Source organism: Falco punctatus (genome assembly GCF_963210335.1).
Source record: "Falco punctatus genome assembly, chromosome: 1".
Lineage (NCBI taxonomy): Eukaryota > Metazoa > Chordata > Aves > Falconiformes > Falconidae > Falco > Falco punctatus.
The window spans coordinates 109,894,636-109,920,622 of record NC_137580.1 but is presented as its reverse complement, the minus strand read 5'-3'; the positions used below and the strand labels follow the sequence as shown (position 1 = coordinate 109,920,622).

General features: G+C 36.2%; 1 protein-coding gene across 5 annotated transcripts in view; it reads right to left on the bottom strand.

Moving 5' to 3' along the window:
• BRIP1 (BRCA1 interacting DNA helicase 1) overlaps positions 1 to 25,987 on the bottom strand; it is a 62,540-nt gene that overhangs the window by 17,228 nt on the left and 19,325 nt on the right. For all 5 annotated transcript variants that reach the window (XM_080382602.1, XM_080382603.1, XM_080382604.1 and 2 more), the window contains exons 15-16: positions 3,986 to 4,145; positions 3,106 to 3,227 (exon numbers count right to left, since the gene is read on the bottom strand). In XM_080382602.1, the coding sequence (XP_080238728.1) occupies positions 3,106 to 3,227; positions 3,986 to 4,145 (282 nt within the window). The remainder of the gene's footprint in view (positions 1 to 3,105; positions 3,228 to 3,985; positions 4,146 to 25,987) is intronic.

The window sequence follows — 25,987 nt, the reverse complement described above, 5'->3', positions numbered from 1 at the left end:
TTAACTATAGACAATTGTCTGTAATTAATAAAAAAATCTCTTTTCAGGTAATATTAATAACTACCTGCTACATGACAGCATGGTTTATAGTATCCCTTCCACTCCCTACCAGTTTCATGAAACTTTTTCTCCTTATTGACAAATTAATACTCCTCCAGTTCTATGAGGTTTTACCCTCTGAAGAAAACTCCAAAGCATTTAGAGGAACTATAATACAGTGTACAGGAATAAAACGTTGTTTTCCTTTATAATGTTCAAGTGAGGTCTGTTGGTTTAGGAGGACTGAAGTAATAAATAACAATTTGCATTTGTTAATATACATAGACTATTAGAAATAGGAAATCACATTGGTTTTATATAAAGTTAACCTTTTTTTTTATTTACAGTGTAGTGCTTACTTTTCTGTACTCTTATAATACACTTGTTTCATTCCATTCTGGGAAGCAATACTATTGGGTCAGCTCTCCCAGAAATATACAAAAAGAACAGTTTCAGGTGAACACTGGTGTCATGTCCCATTCTCTCTTCCCTCCCCTCTTTTTATTTTTAATTTCACATGGCAATCTTCACTTTCAACAGCCAGTTTTCCTTAAAAATATAAACCTAATTCCCTTCCTGAACTGACATGCTGGTGAAACAGATGCCTGACCTTCCAAATTTCTTTTGTAAGTGTACTTAGATTTCTACAAAGCTACTAATTAATTTTCTTCAGAGAACAGAGTGACTATCCGTCACGCTATCCTTCTTCACGCAATTGAGCTCAAATGGTAAAAGAAATGTGCATTAATCCAGAACTGTTTGGGGTATGTGATAAACCTAAAGCCTTGGACAAAACAAAACGTCGTTCAGTTTAAAGGGAAGCGCTGCTGGCTGGATGCCACTTTGGATCCAAGTACACAAAAGACACATTTACAATAAAAACAGTTTCCTCTAGCATTATTCTAGGACCACTGCCATGCACCAGACAGCACCTCAAATTTGATGCTAAGAGACTGGAGAATGCCCTTCTCTCATCTAGAATTGATCACTGCAGTGCTTTGTGCATTACCACATCTAAATATATACACTCAAGTCTTTAGCTGCTTGCAATTTGGCAGCTACTGTTTCTATATCTACTTAAAAATTTAGAGCTTTTCTTCAGTCTAATTAAAAAAAATAGTTCAACACAACACTGACTTTTTGTAATTTAGTTATCGGTAATGGGATGTACTGCCTGTCATTCTATTATGTTACATATTTGGATGAACTCAAGGCGAAATCAAATACACTATTTTAACCTTAAGGAACATAATCCCCTGTGAACATAATTCATCTTTGACACATTCTTTTCAACTTAATTGTGTATCATTTCGAGCACAAAACCACTGACTTTCTGGAAATAATTTGGAGTAAATTGTAAAAGTTTCAGCCATACTACAGACCAAGTATTTCCAAAATACCATTTCAGCATATGCTTCTAAACCAAAGCATTTCCAACTCTTTCTAGAGTGCTAAGTATTCTTTGAATGTAAATGTTTTTATACTAGAGTGTATTATATTTCAGTAAGACAAAAAAAATGTTGTGGCTGAATAAGTGCTTCAAGAAAGTTATGCAAACATTGAAAGAACATTGTGCTAGGCAGCCACCACTAATATAACCTTACTAGTCCTTATAGGATGTGGTTTTTTTCCAGCAAGGCTGTAATTAGGCACACACTGTAGACAACAAAGAAGTCTTTGGTTGTTCCCTTAAGCTCAGAACACATCTCTAAAACCAAAGCGGAGTCTGTTCGGGCTTTAAGTGTGAACCTATGATTTTCTTGTTTGATTTGGCATTACTAATAACCAGAATCCAGCTGTTCCTAGTATTATTCTGTGATACTTCATTTTGTTTCTTAGCTTCACCAAGCAGTCCCCAAAAGCTCTAAAAGGTACATGCAAGATAAAGCAGTGACAATGGCTATTATCACCGGAAGAAGTGCCAGCAACTGGATGACTGCTAACTGGCATCCACAGACCACTACAAAATCAGTGGTCTTACAAACTAGTCAATAATAAATGTTCTTTTTCAGTAAGAAGAAAGTCTAGAAAAAACACTTTTCAATATTCATTGGGTTTCTTTTCCTTTATGAATGCCTAGCTTCAACTACGAAGTGCCTGTTCTAATGGAACATCACCTATCTGTAAGACAAGAGCTGTTGAGCTCAAAAGGAAGGAAGTGTTGATGTGGGTAATCACACAGCAGTGCAAGCAACAGGATGCTACTTTGGCCAGCTGCTGAAAAATACAAATAGTCTCAAATTTCTTTGATTGGAGGCACTTCAAAATACTATTTTTCGAAGGCACTCTAGAAGTTTTTGCCTAAAGTTAGATGAAGCCTGAATTATCAAAATAGTAACGTCCTCTGTATCAGGAAGAGGTTACGTTATGTCATAATTTCATACCCCTAAATTGCAAGCTAATAAAAGCAGTGTTAGCTTCAAAAAGGTTTACAGTTTCACGCTAAGTGGCAAGTGTCATACACATAGTTACACTAAAGAAGGCAATAGAGATTAGAAAGATTATATACTGCGATCAATAATGATGTAGTGTGTGAAACACATTGCTTCATTATGTTATTATTTTATGTTACAACTATCTTCATCTTCCCAGCTGTTTTCTGATACAATCTTTTGATCAATCTGAACTTAGAGTAGCATTTTCCTAGTGTTTACCCTAGATCTTCACAACCAAAAGCCTCACTACAGTAAGTCAGGAAGTAACTTCATTTCTATACAAATTACGTTAAGTTTCAGTGTATGAAAACAGGCAAGTGAAGATGGAAATGTACTGTTGCTTGGTAGAGTATTAAGTTAACAAGCATTTTAACAATGCAATAGCCTTCACTAGCAATGTCAGACAAAAATTTACAATACATAGAGCATGATATACATTTATTTAGAATGACATAAATAAGCCCACAAGATGTGCTGTGCTGTTCCTCCTCTTACCTGTGTAGAAGGTAAAGAATTCAAATGGGATTGAGAGGAGTCCAAGGGTGAACATTTAGAAAAAATATTTTTTGCATATTTGGTGTTTTAAACATGACATAATAATTAAGTACATCTCTTCAAATTTATATCCTACCTGAAGGTCTTTCACATTTGGAAATGGAATACCTATGGTTATAACGGCACGGGCATTCGCATCACAGAAATCCAAGCCTTCGCTAACTTTTCCTCTGCACACAGCTATAAGGAGTGCTCCATCTTGAACAAGCCAGAGAGGAATACACAAATCATTCTCAGTCATAAACTGAGTATCAGAAGAAAATTTCAGTAACATCTTTTAAAGATCTAAACAAAATACAGCATAATACATGTATCAGTCTGTAAAAGTGAGTGGATAGAAAAATAGAGACTTCTTTGTTAGAGGGACGAGATCAACTCCATTTCGATCAATAATATTGTGATTTTGAACATCAACTACCAAAATAATTTTGCACTGCATAATACAGTGGTACTTAATTATGCAAGAACCATCTGTATCCACAACAAAATATTAAATTTTAAACCTTGAATTTTGCACTCCAATAACCACGCTATTTATTTTTTTACATACTATCATTCTTTATCCTCTACAATAATATTTAAGTATTTTGAGAAGAAATCTTATAGTGCCCATAATAGAAGATGGTAAATCACAGTTATGTGACGTACTCTAATGATTCTTTAAGAAGCCACTCTGCACCTACTCGCTAGACACACAACTGCACATCCTTGCACAGCTCACTGCCTTTTGAATATCACTATTAGAATTATGCATCATCCTGTACTTTCCTATATCCTCATGTAACAACATAAATAGCAGTTAATCTTCCTCATTTCTCACAACAACCTACTAAGCTGAGGTTTATTTAACTCTTTACCCATACCTTCTAATAGTTAAGCACTCAAAGAATAATTTTGGTGGTTTTTTTAACCTTTAAGAGTCTGTAACAGCTATTTTGTATGTCTGAAGAACATACCTTTTTCTCCTTTACATTTTATCGCATCATAGTATATATTCAGTAGTTCATCAAAGTCACTCTTTGCCCCTCCTTGAGGCTCGGCAATGACCGTCTTAATCAGCTCTAGGTTTCTCCACAAGCCAGTGTGCATCCAGCGATCTTTTAATTTGTCCAACAGCTGAAAAACAAACAGAAAAATCCAGAAGAGCCGTAATGAAAGGTCAATCACTTAAACTGTTCAAATAAAACACAGTTTATATATAAAGTTTATATATATAACTATAAAATTTTATATAAAGTTTATAGATAAATAAAAGACAGTTATTTTAGTGAAATTATATAATTCAGATTTTGTATTTATGAATACAAGTTTCCCAATCATACACACTGTTCCACAGCTATGCAACACTTTGTAAGCATGATGGCCACTAATTCTGCTAATTAGAAAAAGTGCAGATTTTTGAGTTAACAAGGCAAAATTCTCTGAATCTACAAGAGCGGTCACTGAAAAGCATCTTCTGGTATTCCTCAAAGCAAGAGGAATGTCATCCAAAGAAAAATGGAAATTAACTGGTTTTGTGGTTACCAAGAGATCCATAAGTAAGACTGGAAGCAAATTCTAAATTAATCTGAATCATGTCTTTATATCTTAAATTCTGACAATTTAATATTTTAAAATGAACATCAATAAGTTGGGGGAGGAGGTATTGATGTAGGATTTATCAACAGCCTCCTCTGCTTCTTGAAAGGCCTGTCAGCTTTGTTGTATCTACCAGATTCTGAAGTGTGCATGTTTTAGTCCAAATCAGTACGCGTTCAAATCTTGCAAGCAAATAAGCTTGTTCCACCTTTGGTATGAAATAAATTAAAATGTCTTGCATTACAAAAAGAAAAGTCTAAAATTACCACAGAAACTGAAGTCTGATGCGTGGGGGTCATTTCGCAGTTAACAGTCATCAGGTGCATCAATCTCTAGACAGAACGTTATCAAGACAGAGATCTAGACTGAATGTTATCAAGACAGAGAGCAAAAAAGTCACTCCTTCCCCTGACACATTTGTTTGATGGGGCACAGTACTGCCCTCAAGACAAAAGCAAGGCAACCAACACATTTTAGAATGAACTGAGTAGATCTGGTTCAGTGGACAGAAGTAAATACCCCGCTTCACTCCTTTTACCGTTCAGTGATCATTAGTGTGTCACTAAGTACTGTGCAGTAGAGTTACTGAGTTTTGTGCGTACAGAGATTTTAAATTCACAGATTCTGTAGTAAGGGTTATGCTGTTAATTGGGCTGCACTTCCCTCGAGTCCACTCACTGAAGACTTTCTCAGTATTTGCTTCAGGCTATATAAACTGCTCCATCTGGAAGCTGCACTTGCCCCGGTTCATTCCTCAAAAAGCCACGGCATCTCTTACGTCCAACACACTTGCTTTTACTGATGCACTCCAACCAAGATCTCAGGATCTTGAATTGTTAGGTTGTTACAAAATTAATCTGTCCCATGTCCAAATATGCAGTTTAAGTGTTACTGTGAAGCAGAACTAATGGTAACTAATTGTCACATTTGACTTTACAGGGAGAATACTTGCAAATTTATAGGAAACTGTTTACAAGAACTCATGCATATTTCATGTTCTCAGCATTAAAGATCTGAACTTATTCTTTGACCCTAAGTATTTGGATCGGTTCCTTCTGAGGTACATGTGGTTCAGAGCAGACAAATGCTGTGCTATTCTCAAATTTTCCCTAGCTTTGTTCAAGCCTCTACTGAGGGAATTACACTTGCTTAATACTGATGAGACACCATCATCAAGCAAGCACAGAGAGACTAAGTGATGAATAGTAGGAACAGTTTCCTACACATACAGATGTAACTGCAGAATAAATCATCTCTCCTAAATGTGTCTGTCCTACTGTTTATCCTCTTCTCTACCAGCTCTGTCATTTCCTGGCAGCATCCTGCCTGTAATCTCTTTTTATATAAAAGGTCGTAATATTATGACCAAGCAATGACTGTCCATCTTGCCATCCGCAGCCTGTCACTATGTTCAGTTCTTGGATATGATATGGAGATAATTCTGGTAAAGAAAAGAATCAACAATATTATGCCTCTAAGTACATCCATTTGGGATCTGTTAGAGCTGCCAGTGACTGTAACATTATTAGCTTTCCGGATTTCATTCTTTCTTCTGCGAAACTGATGTCTGCCTGGGCGTCCACTTCACAATCTATGCTAAAATCACTTCTAGCACTGCCTGCTGTTCACCATGCGTGACAAAAGGAGCCCAGTAAGATAATAGAAACAGAATATATTTGGGTGTAACTGAATCTGACATTTACATACATAAAACTATCGATGCTTTGACTTCTAAGGGTCATTCGCCCTGACTTCTCCTCCTCAAATCATCGCAGATACTGAAATTAACTGGTATTTTTCAGAAACACACCTTTATGAAGTGTTCTTAGCAGAAAAATGGTTTCTTAACTTCAGAGAATCAAAAGTCTGTTGATAATCTAAGAAAGGGCAATATTCCTTACAAAAATCACTTAATCCCTCAGTTCCATGTATTTGTTCTCTCATATTTGAAAGAACTATAATTTGTATTTGAAGTTTAAAAGATAGCAGTAGAAAATTCCTCCAAATTCTTAAGAAAACACATTTTCTCTTTTGTGGGTTACCCAGCCCCTCCAGGTAACTATCTCTTAGACCAAAGTAGGTTCAGGTTTCTTATTCAATTGACAGCAATCACCACAACAGAAAAATCTACTATTTTTGATGGAAATGTGCAAATTATTCATTAAAATCTTTGGAAAGAATGGAAAAATTAATTTAGTTCACACAAAAGCTATTACCCTCTTCCATTTAGTGGAGTTTGCTAGATAAGGAAACTTCTTGCATGCAGGAAAGTATGCACAAACACAATACCCATGCTATAAACACAAACACTAAAATGATGAGAATTACGGATATGACCAAATACAAATAAATAAAATATAGAGTGTATACCTGCCTCATAAGAGCCAGGAACCAAGTGCAAGTTTCTCATCAAAAATTATTTCACTTCGGGTTGAAAAAGTGCAAATGGGAGAAGATATAATCCAGGAATCACAGGAAGCAGCCATTAATGCCCACAGTCACTTTTTCTACCCAAGGGAATAATAGTTTCTGCAGTGGAAGGCAGTCTGTGTATATTTTATTAAATCCCTTAAAAATGGATTCTCAAATGGTTTATTAACAAATGGTCTTCCTCCAGGAAAGCAGAAAATCTTGTTAAAAAGAATCTGTCATCTTTCCATGCACTGAAGGATGTTTACTTTGATAGCTTTCTCCTTTTTTTCCTTTCTGCAATTTAAAGACACCTGTAAGCTATGATCCATAGAAACTATGACTTCAGTATTTAGATTCACCATTCATCTTTGTCAGCATCCCCCTTGTTAGGCAGTTTTTGAAGCACTCTTGAAGATCGGGAATGGAGGAAACTGTTTTCTCAACATCTCTTGCCATTTTGTTGCGCTCCTAGGAAAAATCCTCTCATCCTGTGTCCACCAAGGATAAGCTTTGCCCCTTTCCATTTGCCACTTTGTTTTATACAGTGCCAAAAATTGCATTAGGGTTTCCCATGTCACGAAGCAAGACCAAAGATTTGTTTAATGTCTTTTACCCTAAGGCAAGCTCATTGTAGTTTCCAGCATCTTAACAAAGTTGAGAAGTTAACTTGCAGCAATCAAGTTGCTGGGGATGCACTTTTTCTGCAGTATTTATTACCTCCTGACAGTGATTTTTGAAGTAGCAATTACCTGAGATGAGAGAGGGTCTAACTGAAAATGCTGTAACACGATGAGTTACTTATTCTGGTTTACAGTTCCCTAGCTCTTCTCCTGCTACAAGCACCTGCTACTAAATTTCTTGACACAGAATATTCCTTGAATATTTTAGCATTGATTCACGTAGTGAATGGATTGTACCTTGCCAGCACAGTAAAAAGGCACCACAGAAACAATCCTTCCATCAGAAAGTGCTTGGGGAAGCAATGGAACACTTGAAAATACGACAGGATGTTCAAGAGTAATACAGGGCAAAAAGGGTAACAACCTAAGCAGCACCTGACAGCAGAGTACAGTAACTCCGGCTTTACTGCTTAATTTAACAACGAATGAATAATAACTATCAGTTACAATTAGACTGTATATTCTTGTGCACCTTTAAATCTATATGCTGTCTTGTTACCCATACATTTCTATAATGATAACTGAACAAAAGTTATTTCAAGGTGCACAAAATCTACACATATCTTGTAACCTTCTTAAAAGTCTGCCATTATACACTAAAAAAACCCACTTCTTCAAACTTCAGTATTTTTTTAATCTTGTTTCTATCTAAGATATTTTTTTTAATAACGGTATGAAGTTCCACTTTTCATTGTTATTCAGATATGAAGGGCAGCTGAGGGGGGAGAAAGGAAGCAGCCATTAGGTTTTTCTTAATAAGAAAATCACAGTATTGGCACCACTGTTAGTGCAAAAAGTCAGAGATTACCAAGGGACTAACATTGATCTAAAAGCTTTTTCCCAAGCAGAGCTCTTCATGTGTTTGCTACCAGAATTTTCTTTTTGAATAAGCACTGCTTCAAATCAAAGTGTGTCTCCAGTGGGCTGGAAACGTGTTTGAAGGGTCAAATAGAAGTTCTACACGCAGTCAGCATAAAACTTCAGAAACAGAAAACAGACATCTCCGGCCAGCACAGAGGCTGAGCAATAGGACTTACTTCCTAGACTCCTTTTGGGTAGAACTAAGAAGGCTGTGCTACACTTAAGACTAAAAGAGCTGTCGCTTGCAGAAAACAGGGTTATCATCCAACCCACCAACATGTAAAAGTAACACACTAAGATGTACAGTACTGCTATAATGATGTACATTTACATCATCTTTTAAGTATCAGTCTATTAATGCACATTCTACACACAGACACCAAAGTTCTACATTTACATGAAACTGAATGAGGAAGAGGTGGTGTCAGTTTTAGAAGCAGCTAAAATCTCACAATACAAACATTTTCCCTTCAATTTCAAGGCTGCAGTACATGGTAGTGTGTCTTCCTTCTTTGAAAGGTAATATAGACATCTTAAGATCATTTCCAGCTATATGTAAAAATTGAGAAGTTTGGCCTGGGCCATTCCCTGCTGCATACCTACAGGTGATTATAGAAAGTATTTCCAAAGGGAATGTGGACTAAACTAGAACACTACAGACATGCAGATTAGGGACTTCAAACATAGAATAAAGGGATCCCCAAAGCTCTGTCTGGTGGAGAAGAATATACTTTTAATCTACATCTACAAAATCGAAATACATCATGTTATTTTCCTAGTACACAGACCAGGGAAATCACAGATTCTCTAACTAAACATTTTCTTTTTCTACATAACTTTGGAACTGTCTTACAGATTTATTCTTTTTTTAACTCTGCAACACCAAAAACATTTTAAGAAGCTGCAGATGTATGTACCTGCACCCAGCTGTGCCTCTCTCCACATACAGGATGAGCAACTATTTCAGCAACCATAATTAGATTCAGAGGGAGACAACAGAACCTGTCAAACTGAATTGTGCTCTTTAGTCCTTTCACAATCTTACATTGTGAAAAAGACCATAAATTCCCCATGTATGCAAAATCAACCACAAAGTAAGGAAATTGTATCCAAAGGCAATTCCAGCTGCCTAGAAACCTAGCTAGGATAAGGGAACAAAACTAAAACCTACTCATTTAAATAAAACAATCAAACTTTTTCCATACATGGTGCTCTAATTTTAAAACTAACACTTCTTCCACTCTCATCTGAGTCACGCTTATGAAAATGGAACAGGTGTCCCTGCACATTTTAAACATACATTAATAAGGTCTTATAAATTTCCAAAGTATGCAACATAATGTCTACTGGCATTTCCATTTCAATAACACAAAAGAGAAAAAAACCACATCATAAAATACACCATGGGAGATGCAAATCTGCATCTGATGGATACTGTAATTCAGTAACCAAAAAAGCTAAATAACCTAGAGACAGTGCTCTAAACATCTAACAAAACTTAATAGTATTAAATAATTTCTGCTCTTTGAAAAATCTTTTTAATTAGAAAAGTTTTTCATCTATCGTTAAGAGTGTGGATGAATCAAAGTCTTCTAAAAACATACTATTTGACAGACCTCACTAGCAGTGTGCTTAACATTTTAAATATTTCCTTTAAATTTTAAGCCAGATGTAAATATAATTTATACTTTCTTCAGTAACAGAGGACATCAATTTCTGTATCTTTCCTCTTTCACTGATCTGTTTTGCTTCAACACAGAGTAACACAGGCCTTCAGCGAGTGGTTTTATCTTATCTAAGCAAGAGGAGGTGGCAATGGAGTGGAGGAGGCAGAGGACTACCAATTTTATACCAAGTTTATACACTGAGTTTTATCAAAAGTTTTTGCTTCAATGAAGTGCTTGTATCTTGACAGAAAAATAACAGGTGTCAAAACCAAATGAATAAGAGACTTTTTTCCCTTTGCATCAACTGAAAACCCTTACATTCAGAGATAATGTCAAGAAAAAAATACTGTTTTCTTGTCTTACTACAAAATGTTTCCTGTCATTTGGACTGTCTGCAAAAAAACCCAAAAAGGACATACACACTACAAGTTGTCACAGGACAAATCAACCTGCATCTGCATCAGCTGCCTCCTCTCTTCCTTTCAGAAAGAAAAAATAAAAAAATAAAACTATACACTCTGACAGATCCTTCTGCAAATTTAAGCTATTAGGATGGAGGACATCATATTTTCCACTAAAGTAATCCTCTGATGATCTCAAGGCACAGATGTTTTTATAATGTATCTAATTCCATAGGTATTGCATTACCTTTAATAAGCTTCCAGGATGATGCAGTTTGCTGAGTCAGCTGGTTAGCTACAGCTGTAACTTTTTGTTCAAATCTGGTCTCAAAGCTCTAGAGTCTGTTCAGCATGATGTTCAGATTAATTACCTCGTTGAATGTTCTACTTGTCTTATGAAAGAATGACACTGTGTCTATATTAGTGATAATCCCCAAATATATTCAGTGATTAAATAAATGCATTTACTACATCACTTAAACACTAGTGGCCTTAAATTCATGTTATTTCAAAGCTGCCCTAGAGAATGAATCTGGCCAGACTCCACCTACTTTTTTTGTATCACTTATACACTGGTACTACAGGCTCATATTAAACTAACTTCTTCATGAACTAAGATGTTTTGGAAAAGTACAGAATTAGCAAAAGTATTTTGACAGTTCTCTGAACTAAAAGGGTTGCCAAGCGTCTGTATTAAATTACCTGGAATCCTATAAAACTGACCTCCAGGACTGTCGGAACTCTTCAGTTTGGGGGAACCAACAGTTTACAAAGCCAACATGGTGGTATGGGATCAAGAATTAATTCTGTTTCCACCTTTAGTTTAAAAAAAACCACCAAACACAACCAATGAAACAACAAAAAAAAACACCAAACCCCAAACCCAACAACAGCAGCAACAAAAAGAGTCCTTTGAGGTTAATAATGAAGACAAAGGAAACAGTAGAAGGAAGAAAGCAAACAGGGTCATGAAATTGGAATAAAAGATAGAAGGTTCAAGAGATAACTGCCTGGAAGGATTCATGTGAAAGGAAAAAGCTGAGTTTCCTTCCAAAAACAGCAGGGAAAATATTTGGGCCCACTACCCAATAAAATCTAATGTCAGTTATCCAAACTTTTAAAATAAATTTTGAATAGCACTCTAGATCTATTATAAATAGTACTATAAAAAGCACAATGTCCCTTAACAAGAATAAAAGGTCACATGTATGAAAAGAAAGCAATGAAACCCAGTAACATTTATCAACATCACCAAAAATACTACATGCTTTCAAAAGGACTGAAATATGCACTTTTAGCCACAAGTAATTTACCAAATTGGCAGAGCTAAATTACATTTCATCTTTTTTCCTTTTTCCCTTCTTAAACAACCTGTATGCATTTTCGATAGTGATTTTATTCTTAATCACATTCCTCACCAAAAAAAAGAAAAAAAAAAAAACTCAGGTCTGCTTGACACCCAGACATTTGCACTGCACTGGGCTGGGACCATACCAGCCAAGAATAACTTAAGCCATTGAATTATTTAAGCAGTTGTTCGCACTCAATTAGATTTTCATGAAAGGTTAAGCAATAGACTGATTCACAGAAACCTCTTCATGTTTATGGGTGTATCTAACGTAATACATGGAGGTATTTAAAATTCATTCTTTTGAGTGACTAAGCTGATACAAAGTACTAACATATCTAGTCACAAAGAAACAACACAAAACAAAACCAATTTTGAGCTTCAAATTCCATTTTCTACATTTCTAATCCTAGCAGATTTCATTTAAAAAGAGCATGAAAATATCTGTGCCCAAAATATTCCATTTGTGAACTAAAACCTACTTTCAAAATAGAATGTTAATTTCCCACTGTTAATGGGAAACTGGAGAAAAATACCAAATGCCCATATAAATACATATGCATAGGTAAACTTTTTTATGTGCCATAAACAAACTGATTTAATAAAGTATTTTAATGGAAACAGGCCACACAAAGATGCTATTCTTATCGAGGAGAGGCTATGCCTCCCTCTTACTGCATGTTTCCCCAACTATTTATCATCATCATGGGACTACAACGAGCAAAGCAAAGAAGTGTTCTTTTGAACCAGACTTGGTTTACAGAGTACTAACTCCAGATCAGTTTCTATCTGATTTACTTTCCCAAAGTGTCACAGAGCCTCTGTAACGAAATGCTCCATGGCTGCAAAACAGAAAATATTAAAAAAAACCAACCAAAAAACCATTAAACATGTTCCCTGCCATCAGGAAAAAGAAAGCATTCCTATTGTAAAACCAATAATTAAAGTATACAGGGTAACACAGTATGTTCAGAGACTCAGATTTCTTTGTTTTAAGGAATATGAAGACTAGGCAACACAGAGAAGAATTTTAATGTGGAAAGACCTTAGAAAAGTCCTGAAATAAAAGTTGACATTGCGAAGTAATGAGAACAGCACATATGCTCATCTGAGTACAGCTTCCAGAGGAAAACACACATTCCTCACTTTTTTCAGAACCTCTCCTTTTCAGCTGATGAGGAAGATTTTCTAATGTGTATTTAACTGCTAACCCTTACCATCTGTTACAGCAAAAAAATCAAATCAAGTGCATAAAATAAGAACGCGTATATTTAAAGCAAAACTAGTTAAATGGAAAGCAATTTTAAATACTTAAATTTGCACAGATAATCATGATTCCAAAATTACAACAAAATTGCTCAGCAGGTTATTCTCTTCTATAAGGAAAGTTTCATTTTATTGGAAAGACTTCAACAGTCCAGAGACAGAATCCAGGAAGCTGCAAAGGGACCTCGACCCAAGTCACACATTTGTTGACATTTTACATTTCTTCCAGAGTTAAGAAGAAAGATCATGCAGCCTTTTAATTTTCCTAACAGGTGGTCTATACTATGGAGTCTTTCCTCAACACATCTGGGAGAAAGCTGCCCTCAACTGGAAATCCATATCACTACTACATGTGCTGTTTCAAGAGATTTTTCACTAAGACATCTCTTACCATTTCTTCACAGCAGAAAAACAAGCTTGAAGAGTAAAACTTTAAAGCCATGTAAGTGTCTATGATTTTCAAGTACTTGTGTGGAAAGTGACTTCTTAAGTTTGGAAGTATGGTACTTATTTTCTCAAGAAAATCTTAAACAAACATGAAAGAAAAACATTTAGGACCAAGACTCATGTGTTGAGATACCTTCGCATGCTCAGAAATGCAGGGTAAAATCTGTACTAGCCCACACAGGCTCGGCAGACACACTGAGGGGGGCGGGGGGGAAGAAGAAGAGAAAAAAAAAAAAAAGATAAAGCTACCATCCAACTCAACTACATAATTAAACTAAACCCTGAACATGGTGAAAAACTCTTTATTATGAACAAGATTCTGATCACCATGTGCACACTCCAGCACAATAAAAGTTGAATAATTCATAATCATTTTCAAAGAAAAAGTATGCATCACTCAGCTTGGGGGAAACACAGGGGATTTCACTGGTATGATTTTTCTTTAGGGACAATGACAAAGTGCCGCTCACCAGCAGGAAACTGAAGCACTGAACTGTGTTCCATGTGCCATAAATCAACACTGCAGCCTACAGGATGTCTCTCTGGTACCAACATACCATCAATTTTTCAATAACCTCCTTAAATAATGGAATATGTGAACGGCGACAACAGTAATGAAAAATGAAATGTTTTGCACGCCAAAGACTCTAGAATAACAGAGTTAATATGTTGCTTCTACAGTTAAAGAAGCTTTTTTAATACAAAATCTTTTCCCCAAAACCCCAGCATGTTTTACCACAAAACAATCTGGATAGCCTTTGAAGTATGCAGTCTTTGAGCTCTGTCGCAGCTGTTTCTAAACAACCTGGTTCAAAACAGGGTTTCTTTTGTGGTTTTAAAATTAACCAAGACAACAGCTTTCTGTGTTACAAGAACTGCTTGTACATTCACCCTAGGCTATCATTACACTTTCACGTTCCAGTGAGAGAGCAATCCTTCACGTAAAGAAAGCTCTCCAGAAAAATTTATTCTTAAAAGGATTGTTTAGATCCTGGTCTGGAATCAAAACAAAATTATAAAACTGTTAATGAATGAAGTCAGCATCCTACACTGCCACCCTCTTCTTCACCAGTCAGAAAACAAGCTCAGTCATCTTTGACCTCTTTTTTTTTTTTTTCTCAGAATAGAGATAAAAAAAAGACAGGGTTGTCTTAGTGGCACATCAGCAGTGAAGCACAGTACCATCTGGGAAAACTGATTCAAACAGACATGCAGTGTAGTCCTAGGCATGAGGCCGACCAAGTCCACGAATGCTCACACAGTAAATGAGGGCAGGCAGATGCCTGTCGTGGGGAAACGACTGCAACAGCGGGACAGTAACAGGTTTCAGTTTTTAGTCCTCTATTAATACTAACAAGGAAAATACTTTTAAATTTATATGAGGCATTTTACACCTGTAGTAATTGTGTAATTTTAAGAAAGATTAGGGTTCTCTTTACTTTCTCAGAAAGGTTAGTAAGTTTTCCCCTGTTATACAGCAAATCAGTGCACGTAAAAACCTAAGGCACTTTCTCGGCAACAACCCTGTATTATATGTAAGACATTGAGCTCCAAATAGGTAATTACACAATGATAAATTATGATAAGAGGGAACAATATCAGCTCCGGTTCTTGGACACATCCAAATCCTGTCATTTGGAAAGTAGGATCACTAAACAGAAAAGTCAGTAGAGTTCCAGACTTAAGTCAAAGAATGAAGCAAATGTTAAAATACAGAAATGCAAAGCGATAAAACTTTCTGCAATCATGACAATGCAAATGACCCTCACTAATGTCACTAATACTAGAAACACATACTTCAGTCAGCAGCAATTAAGGAGGGAACAATAAGCAATTAATCTCACACAGCAAGAAGCTATTCAATGGCTTTACTGAATGAAATTTTTACAGCAATCTGCCGAAGTTAACTAATTATATAACACTTCTATAACAATACAGAGATAAAATAGCATTCAGTAGATAAAAGAGCACAAATAAGAACGAGTCATAAACTGTTTCCTATCCCACGAAAAGAATCTGATGCCAGGAAGGAAAACCTGAAAGCAGGATCCCTAAAAACCACAAACATTACCATAAATCTGCTGACCTCATTGGAGCTGTGCTAAGTTATGCTAAGGAGATGTTTTTCTGGTTTGGGGTGTGGGTTGGATTTATTTATTTTTTTAATTAAGTATTCTTTCTTCTCTATCTGACCTTACGCAACTTGGACCATCTTTTTTCCCCACCAGTAATTTCTTGATACACTTTCACCACATATACTACACATACCCAATTCTTAGGAAAATAATTTCTCACCTCATGATCAAAAACAGGAAGAAAAAGCTGAAAACAAAGTTTTAATTGTAGCACACTGCCAGCTGGCTATCATCAAACCAAGTGGCTTATTGGTAAGCCAAAACCAGAAATCTTATATTTTGTGCAAGTTATTTGTTTCAAAACATTTTTGCTAAAAAGAATCCACTAATGAGCTGTGAACTTAATCAAAATGCAATGAATACTCTTTAGAATAATATGCCATCTCACCAATTAAATATTATCACCAAGAAGCTTGCTTACCCACTTAGCAACTAAGTCTAAGGCATAATTTTCTAAGACATGATTTGGTAGGCTTCCTGACTTTCCAATGAAGCAGAATTTCTCTGCATTTAAAATAGCCTAAGTATTCCTTTCAATATATTCAATATTCAATTTCTGGTACATACTGTTACAGAACACCTAAATACATGCTTTCAAGTATATTTCATCTCACATATATAGTTTTTCACACCAGAAGGAGTCCCATCCCTGCCACATCAGGCAGCAAACCTCTCAGAAATGCCAAAGCGACCAGGAACTCTGCAGGTTGCAATGGTTCAGAACAGCAACGCCAAAGTAACCTGTGCAAGATAAACCTTGTTTTTAAAAAGAATGTTGGTTATGTATATTTTCCCCTATTAATAACTACTGTTTTCTATCCCGCTTTCTCTCCCCTTCATCAGAAGCTCTTGAGGAAAATCATGTGTTGACTGTAATTGTTATTTACTATTTGGACTATATACTTCACAGAGTGTAAACCTCTAGACCGAAAACTCAATCTCAGTGCAGTTACTACTTAAATGGTAGGAAAAATATGCAAGCAGAAAGTGTTAATTACAAGGGAAAGTGAAGCATGTGTTAACTAGATACAACAATTCAGCTTGCAGCACTTTGACAAGTCAGAGCTCAGAAGTGAGAAACAATAATAGATTTTTAGTTTATTTTCCTGATGTTGTATGCTCAGGGTATTTAAACTAACAGCATAATAAAATATTAAACTGCACAGCTCTCAGGGTGTGAAGTTCACAAGCAAAACACTCATCTGCCAGTATGGCATATAATTTTTTTAGACATAATACCCAATAATCTGCCACAAACTGTCGCTACAGATTCTACTTTATACGATGTGCAGATGCTACCATAAAGTGTATCTGCTCTATGTAAAAAGCAAGTGCCACAGGGCACTTCAATAATTGCACATCCCTTGCTGGTCACTGCAGCAGCTCAGTACACCACGGAAAGTATATTTGTTCATTCTTTTCAGGCAGTAATTCAAAAAGATAAGGTGGGACCCAAATCACACCTAGGAATTTCCCCGGAGCCACCAGCCCTGAACTGCTAGAACACTCGGCCACAACAGCCCTGGTGTACTTGAGGAGTGGTTGTGTGTAAAATGTCTGGTTGCAATAACTAACAGAGCAAACAGCTCCTCCATTCCCACCATTTCTGCAGGACTCCACAGAACAAGAAGTCAGAACAGTTCATTCCTTTCATATCACCTCACACAAATTTCCATTCACCCAGAATATTCACCTGAGTAACTCCAGTTTATTTGGTTAATAACTGGTAAAAACAGACTCAGTTAACAATGCTGCAATTTCATACTAACAGCTTCATAACATAAACCATATTTATGTTTATATAAAACAATATATAAAAAGATCAGGATTTCCAAACGAGTATCTTTATAGATTCTTATATTAGGGTTAACCACTGAATCACATGCTTTTAAAAAGCATAGTAACGTTTCATCCCTGAGACGAAGCTCTAGCAGCAAAGCAGTAAAAGGGATGCTCATGCTCCCTTCCTTAAGCAAGCCTTCCTGATGAGCCAACTCAGCTCAAAAGGCCAGCAGAAAACCTGGGGAAGCGGGAGGAAGGATAAAAACTTTTCCTTTGTTCTGGAGATCTGAATCAGTTGACACAAAATTCAGAGCAGCACAAGAACAATCACAAGGAAAGGGGGAAGAACGTCATCGTTCAGTAGCAAGCTGCTGGATCGTCTCCTCTAACTTTTCTAAGCATACCTAGTTGTCTCTTATTTCCCAGAAACCAGGAAAATTACTCCATAACCAGGGCGTATCTCTAGGATACTGTCATACTATTTAAGAAAGAAAATAAGTATTTTGTGCAACTATTCAGATTGTCAGTTATCAACTCCCAAAGATAAAATTTCTTCCTTGATGTAGCCCAACGTTTTTCTTGGCATGCCTTGTGAATAACATGTGGATGGTTAACACTGAAATTAGCCATCAGTAACCAAGCAGTGGGAAAAAACCCCAAACACCAAAAAAAAACCCAAACCCCAAACAACTCAAGAGGTTAAAAAATCCAAAGTGAAAACATTATAACAAATGATCATAAAACAAGAATCAGCTTTAAAATTTTAGGATATTTTCAATTATTCCTTTGGTGCATAATTCAGCAGCATTCTGGTTTTCTTATTTCCAGGCTTGCTCCAGCCTCTATAATTACACACAAAATGATCTTGCCAGGGTGTGAACTGCCAGCTCCATCTTCAGATTTAGTCTGGCAGAGTAACTTGATTGAACTGATGACATGAAAGGATGTGGCTTGCCAGCATAATTTGAGGATAAAGGTTATATATGTGGTTACAGAAAAAGTCTTATTTCAATTATTTTTACATGAACTTTACTATTCTTTCAGCTACTGTTCTTCTCTTTGTACTAGTATCATCACAAGTCTTCAGTGCCTGAGGCAAAGAAAACAGCATCGTGATGGAATGGTTGAAATCTTCCATCACACACAATGATTTTTACATGTGTGTCGCTGTGCCCAAATCAATGGGAAAAACCAAAACTGTAGACTTCAGAAATCATGTTAAGATTTACAGGAGCTATTGTAGCTCTCAGAAGACACCTCAGATAATGTACACCAAGCCTGAGAATTGTTCTTTCAGATGAACGCAAGGGCCCAAATAGCCAGACAGTTTATATTGCGGACACTTAAATGTTTAAATGACAGAAAAATAGAGAATAAAACTCTAAGTAGATATTGTATACGATTAATGGGAGAAAAAAACACTACCACCATAAAACATGAAGAAGCTGAGAAAAAGATCAGAGAGAAAAATACCAGTGCAGAGTAAGAGTGAAAAACAACCAATGAAGAAACAATAGTGGACATCAAGTAAAAGAAAATTCTATCTACATTTATTAGGTACAAATGTTGAAATGTATAGGTTTTGAGTCATTAGAACTTGGCTTTTTTAGATGATTTTGTCCCAAAATTATGCCCCATCAGACAAAACCCACTTTACTAAGACTTTCATCAGAGTAAGGCAAAAGATACAGCTTCAGAATCTGGCAATAAGCCTTTCTTTTCAAAGAAAAAGAAAACAAACATACAGGGTCACTTCAGTGTCATAAGCTCTACACCTCAGCCCTCTGCAATCACGGAAAAAAACTCCAGTGACTTCCAGGGGGCATTGCAGAGAGTCGTTAGTGCCAGGAAAGAGAGACAGAGTGCTTCCAACATGTTGTTTAATTAGTCTTCCATCATTTCGCTCTACTTTTATTGTTAGGTACTTGCACATAATTTGAGATAGCAAGGATAACAGAATTCTATTCCCTGAAGTATTTTCATGTTTTTAGGGTTTCTTACATACTGTAATAGCACCGTTGCAGCTGTTTGGCTCAAACAAATAAGGCTTCTGGAGTAAGAGAATGCCTTTCCCTTGAGACTAGAAAGCAAATGCTGTGCAGAAACTGAGTATCATTATTAATTTACAATTATTTCGTAACCTACCCCTGATATGTCAGCCTCCTTTCTTTTCATCCCAATGACTGTGATGTTGGATATTAGCTATAGTTAAAACATCTAAAACTAGATGACATGTTGAAACACTCTGTCTCCTGTATCATTTTAAAGCTGTAACAGCATAAATGACATTTTCTAACATTAAAATGATGCAGAACGTTAATGCTTATGTAACTTCAAAGAGCACATTTCTGTCACAAAACCTACTTGGTGTGAACAGATCCCTACATCCTGCAAATATTTACACACAGGAGTAAATCCCTTCCTCAAAGTACTCCTACAGCTGTCAACAGGAACAGCAAGGAGACTATTACTCTTGTTAAAGCATTTATCCATGGTTATAATACCCAAATACACCTAACAGAAAAATTTAAGCCATCTCATGGAACCCACCTGATGTTACTATATAATTCCTCACACAAGCACTCTGCAGTCAGTGCAACTGTACCACAGAGCAACCATCTGTGGTGCAAGTAACTATTTTCCTATTTAATTTCAAAATCACCTTTTAACTGCATAAGCATAATGGTTTCCAATTTTTCCTCCATGCACATTACAAGAAAAAGACACTGTGGAATGTTTATCTCTTATCTGGATATTGTCATTTTACTGTCTCAAACTTCTTAAAACAAGCTTTTCACTAGGGAGGAAATCAGTCAGCATCAGACCTAGTGGGGAAACCCTGCACTTGCTCAATGTCTATGGCTCTTACATAGTTCCAGATGTTCAGAACATTAATAATGCACTAACTCAAACCCTCTTTTTGAAACTTTAGAATGTGCAAATTGCATTAAAACCTCTTTGCCCTCATTAATGGTATTGTTACAATCCCAGTACTCTGGAAAATGTTTTTTGGCATTTGTTTAACTTTGTGATATTGCCATTTACTCATTTTAACAGCCAGTGCTCAAATCTTAATGCTTTTAATAGGCCTGGCTAAACAGACTACCATCTTTTGCAAATTTATTGAAGTAATTTATTAAATAAGTAAAAGTTGTCTGAAGGAGCGTTGTTTTTTTTATTGATGGCAGGAAAAGTATGGGTTTCTCAATTTATTTACAAAACTGTTTCAGGGAAGTTTCAGAATTTAAAATATTCTGGTCTTTTTTCAGTGTTATGACCAATTCATTTTCTGCCACTCCGCCACTTCTTCTTAAAAAAAGAAATTTCTACCAACATCATACAAATCTCAGTAAGAAAAGGGGTCTGTCTTCAACTAAGAAGAGCCAGACACTCAGAATTAATACTGAAACCGTATCCCTTCCTCAGCCTGTCATATATCGGGGTGGCACGTTTACGTCCAGGAGAGGAGACAGTATATTCAAGGACTCAGGCTCACATCCAGCGCAGGGGCACTGCTGTGCTACGGCAGCAGAGCGCAATAGTCAGAAGGTAAGCTGAGGTCCCTCCTGTTTATTCCAAATAACTACCTACACCGAACCTGAAGGTTTCTCAGTCTGTTTGAAAACAGCACGGGTTACATCTATTGCCACGCTCTGCACTGCTCGTAGCGTTAATTAATATTAAGGCCTGCTTGCCTAAAGTTGTGCAATACTGCCAAGAATGGTTTGTCAACAGAACGGTAAATAGCACTTGTCTGCAACCTCACTAAAGCTTTGATTGATACCTTAAACACGGAAAGGGAGCCAAGACAACAAACAGGTGTTCCAGACCAAATAGATTTACTGTCACCCAATCCTGTCCTCACCATCAGCCAAGAGAAAAGGAAAATGAGAAGAGATTCACAGAATTTAAACTCTGAACTCGCAGCTCTTAAATTTATGAGATACAGAAACTCAAATGTGAAAGTCAGTGTTTATTTTTTGCAAGTGACAAAAGTTACTATGTACGTATCATTATAACCTTACCCCAAAATTCTCAAGGGAAACTGCAAATGCTGTGCAGCATTAACTGGTCTGTATCTACACATTAATAGTTCCACTTTCCTAACCAACACAGTATGCGGCAATGCCAATTTACGATCACAGAGTGGTTTGGGTTTGAAGGGTCCTTTACAGGCCATCTAGTCCGACCCCTCGGCAGCGAGCAGGGACACCTTCAGCTGGAGCAGGCTGCTCAGAGCCCCATCCAGCCTGGCCTTGGATGTTTCCAGGGATGGGCACCCACCACCTCCCATGGGCAGCCTGTGCCAGTGTCTCCACCCTCACAGTAAAGAATTTCTTCCTGGTATCTATTCCAAATCTACCCTCTGTGAAGTTCAAGACCATTACCCCTTGTCCTACCGAACAGGAACAAAACTCAAACCCACTCCTTAATATAGGATGTATGAGAATCTTCTGTAGCATATACCAACTAAACTTACTAGAAGTCGGGGGGGGGGGGGGGGGGGGGGGGGGGGGGCGGGGCGGGGCGGGGAAATCATCCACAAGAAGTGTTCTAGGAAACAAATGCCTTAGACCACTTTGCTCTGAAGTTACTCTTCAATAACCCTTAGAATCATTGCACTACACAGCAAAAACTCTAGAAAGCTCAACAATTTTCCAGTAGATATTGTTTAGTTGTAAGAAAGCCTTGCTACTTTTTCATTATTCTCCACAAAGTTCTCCTAAAAACATTAATTTGATAGAAGTTATATATACAAAAAGAATCAATGTTAATACAATGTAAGAAACACTTAAAAATTCTGCATTCGTTTTCTTTCCCATTTCTATTATCTTCACTACTTTTGTAATTAATCACTCAGAGATAATATTCATGTAACACCACAGCTGTAAACCTCAAACAACTGTCACCTGCATTTTAAAGCTGTAACAACTGGTATGAAAAAAAGTCTTTTTTACAGACATTTGAATGCAAATACTTCATAGATAATATAGCAAACAATTTTTGAAACATAGATTTAGATCATTCAGCCACTTCTAAAAGATTCACAAGACAGACAACAAAGCAGTTACTATTTCTATCTTTAAAGCTAGTATTTCTTGAAATCCTCTTCACTTTTCCAAGACATTTCCCTCTACAAAACTATTTGACACAGAAGCAAAACGGACAGCAACATTGTGCAAATACTGAGTAAAACTACTACTTCACCTGAAAAGTTAAAGCTTTGTAAAGGAAAGCAGATACAAAAGAAACATATTCATCCGAATCAATAGAGAACACCACATCATAAAGGTGTAGGAGAAAAAGAAAGAAGTGTAAACAAATTTTGGATTCTCAAGAAAAGAATACTGATCAGTTCATAAGTCTTAGTGTTGAAAACAGTCACTCAAACCCTTTTGAGCAACTACACTATTTTAAAAATTGTACTTCCAAGTTATGGCTCAACAATTAGCAGATAAAAATTAACCCAACAATGCCTCATAGGAGAAAAAAAAAAAAAAAAAAAAAAAAGCCCAAACCCCAGACCAAAACCCACCACCATTAACATTATTGTCCAAAGCTCATTTTGGAAAAAAGCTACTAAAGAAAGGTCAGTTAATTCATCATGATGGATTATCACTAAAATTTATAAGCATTAGCATTTTTCTCCTTGCTGGATACCTTGACTTTGATATGACACATATTGAATGAATCATCTAAGATGCAGGCACCAGGCAAGATATATCTTAATGCAGACAGGTCGGCAACATGAACCCTAATGGTCCTTATCTTAATCTTGTTTAAAAGCATCTTAGATTTCTGAGTAATCTTTTCACCTTCTGATATTCTCTTTTATAGAGTGTTTTTGTTGGAGTTGCTACTGATTTTCACATAAATGCATTTTTGTTGCATAGTATCACCAGTTTTAGTAGCCCTAAAATTATCTATGTTTGCAATTTAGTAAGTGTTAAGATCAAACTTATTTTAAAAAAAAGAAGTCAATGTGCCAGAACTCCAGTAATGACAATAAAATTTGTATGTTATTGTAGATTACCCCATTCATGAAACATGGCATCACAGCTGTTCCTAACAAACAGACACCTATCAAATGTGGAGATGCTTATCATATGCATTGTTTTCTTCTCATCCATATATTTTCCATTGCATTATTAACCTTGATATTTGCCATATGTATATTTTAAACAGTCACTCTTCAATGAAAAATATGTTTATTCAAAATCCTCACTGAGATAAAGGGAAGTTTCTCTCCTACTGCTTTTTTCCATATTCATATTGCATCTAGTACACAGGGATAACAAGGTGGCAGACTTTTCCCACAAAACAGCACTGAGCTCTTTCTGCTACAGCTGCTTCAGTTAAATCAGTTAGTAAATTGTAAGGGGCTTTCCAGAAAAATAAAATTAACTATATTTACAAAACGAAATGATATAGATAATTGTCAAAGAGGTTTTCAGGCAAACAGGTAAAAACGTGCAGTGTGAGTGCTGGAAGTTGGGTATTGAGACAGAGCTATCCAAGGAGGGCTTCTGTTGGAGGTGCACAGCAAAGGACATCTTTGCCGAGCCACAAATTCTTAAAACTAAGAGAGGATGTTGCACTGAAAAATGCACCTGTAAGTGTAACCAAACTGAAATCCAATGTACAGGCCTACATTCAAGTTCCATCAAATTACCTGGATAGATAGGAGTAAAAATTCAGAGCACTGCCCTCAGCTATCCAGAACATTTAAAAAGACTGCATTTTTCACTTATTCCAAAGTTGAAACTCCAATTCATTAAACAGGTTAAACCCCTGAAAAATCTGTTTGACTCATAATTGTTAATTTAGTGAGGTACATGACCATGTATATTAATGAGATCTTGATAGCCTTGAACATTTCCTTTAAAAGCTGCAGTTTTTTAAAAAGACATAGCAATTTCCCCATTAATATCTCTGAAAATCAGCTTTGAAACACAAATGTGCAGGTAAGCAATATTCTGTATGATGATGAAAGAAAAATACCTTGTTTTCCCTGTATAAATATGCTTATGCTTACATTATTCTATGTTTTCAACATATTAATCCCAGACTTAAAGGCAACCCAATCCAGAATAAAACAAGTAGAAAGAAAAAGGGCATCTGTAGAAAAATATTGGCAATGTGATTTTAAAATATCATCCTTCAATTGTCTGCAATTTATATTTATCAATACTTGCGCTAGGATCATGGAAGTGTTCCCACAAAGAAAAAGAAACACTCAACGTGTTTAGCTGGATGACCTTTCAGTAAAACATAAGGGCAGTGGGAGGGGGAAGGGTACCAGAGCTGTCCAGCAATCTCTTTTCTTCTTTATTAAATGTCATTACAAAGTCTCTCTATACTTTCAATTCAGATTACTATTCTCATAAAAACTTTCATAAATATTTGTCAGGTCTGCATACATAAGATCAGCTATCATGTACTGTTCATTATACACTTTAGTAAAAGAATAATGATACTGAAAACTGAAATACTTTCCCATTTAAATTCTTAAATAAATTCAACGCAAAAATTATTTTCGTATAATTAACTCTGCATATATGTGCCTAGTTTTGTGAGCTAGATTAAATAAACTTGCAGTCAGTAATCTGCTTTTTTCATGACTGCACATTAGGTGGTGCAATGTGGTCACCTAATGGTTACTGTCAGTAATTGCACCGATGACTGCAATACTTTTATAGACACCCAGCAAAGAAAAAACCCTTGCCTCTTCAGTCAAATAATAAAACTAACGTGAAGGTTTTGTAAAAAATAAAAAAGTCACTTTCATTTCATTTTTTAAAATAATCTCTGTGAAAGAAACTTAAAGATGAGGGAAATGGTGTGAAACCTTTTCCCTTTTTTTTCCATTATGTTGGGGGTTTTGTTCATTTCATAGGAATTTCTGGGGTCTGTTTTCAGAGAGGTTTTGGGTTTTTTTGTTGAAAAGATTCTTTAACATCATAAATGATGGTTTAAGATAAAAAAAGTCACATTCTTGCAAGCATTACAAGAAAAATGGGCATGAATTGCAAAATTATATTGCAGCTTTATATTCCTGTTCCTCACAGCTGACCATAAATAACAGTAAGCACTAGTAGACAAGAAAGCAGAACTATTGCGAGGTATAGATTAACCATAATTAGGTATCTGTTGCCAGTGAAATTAGATATTACATAATTTGAAATTGAGAAATTTGTTCCTTTCAGCCAATGCCAGTGAGCATTTCTCCCCTGCCTCAAGAAAAATATACTAGAATCTCTAATGCAGTGAAATAGAACAAGAAACAAGGGAAGAAGAAATTAACTGGATGAATACTGCATTCAAATAGCACACAAAGAACATGCAAAGGCATTCTTGCTGCCTAGTTATACACAAAGTTT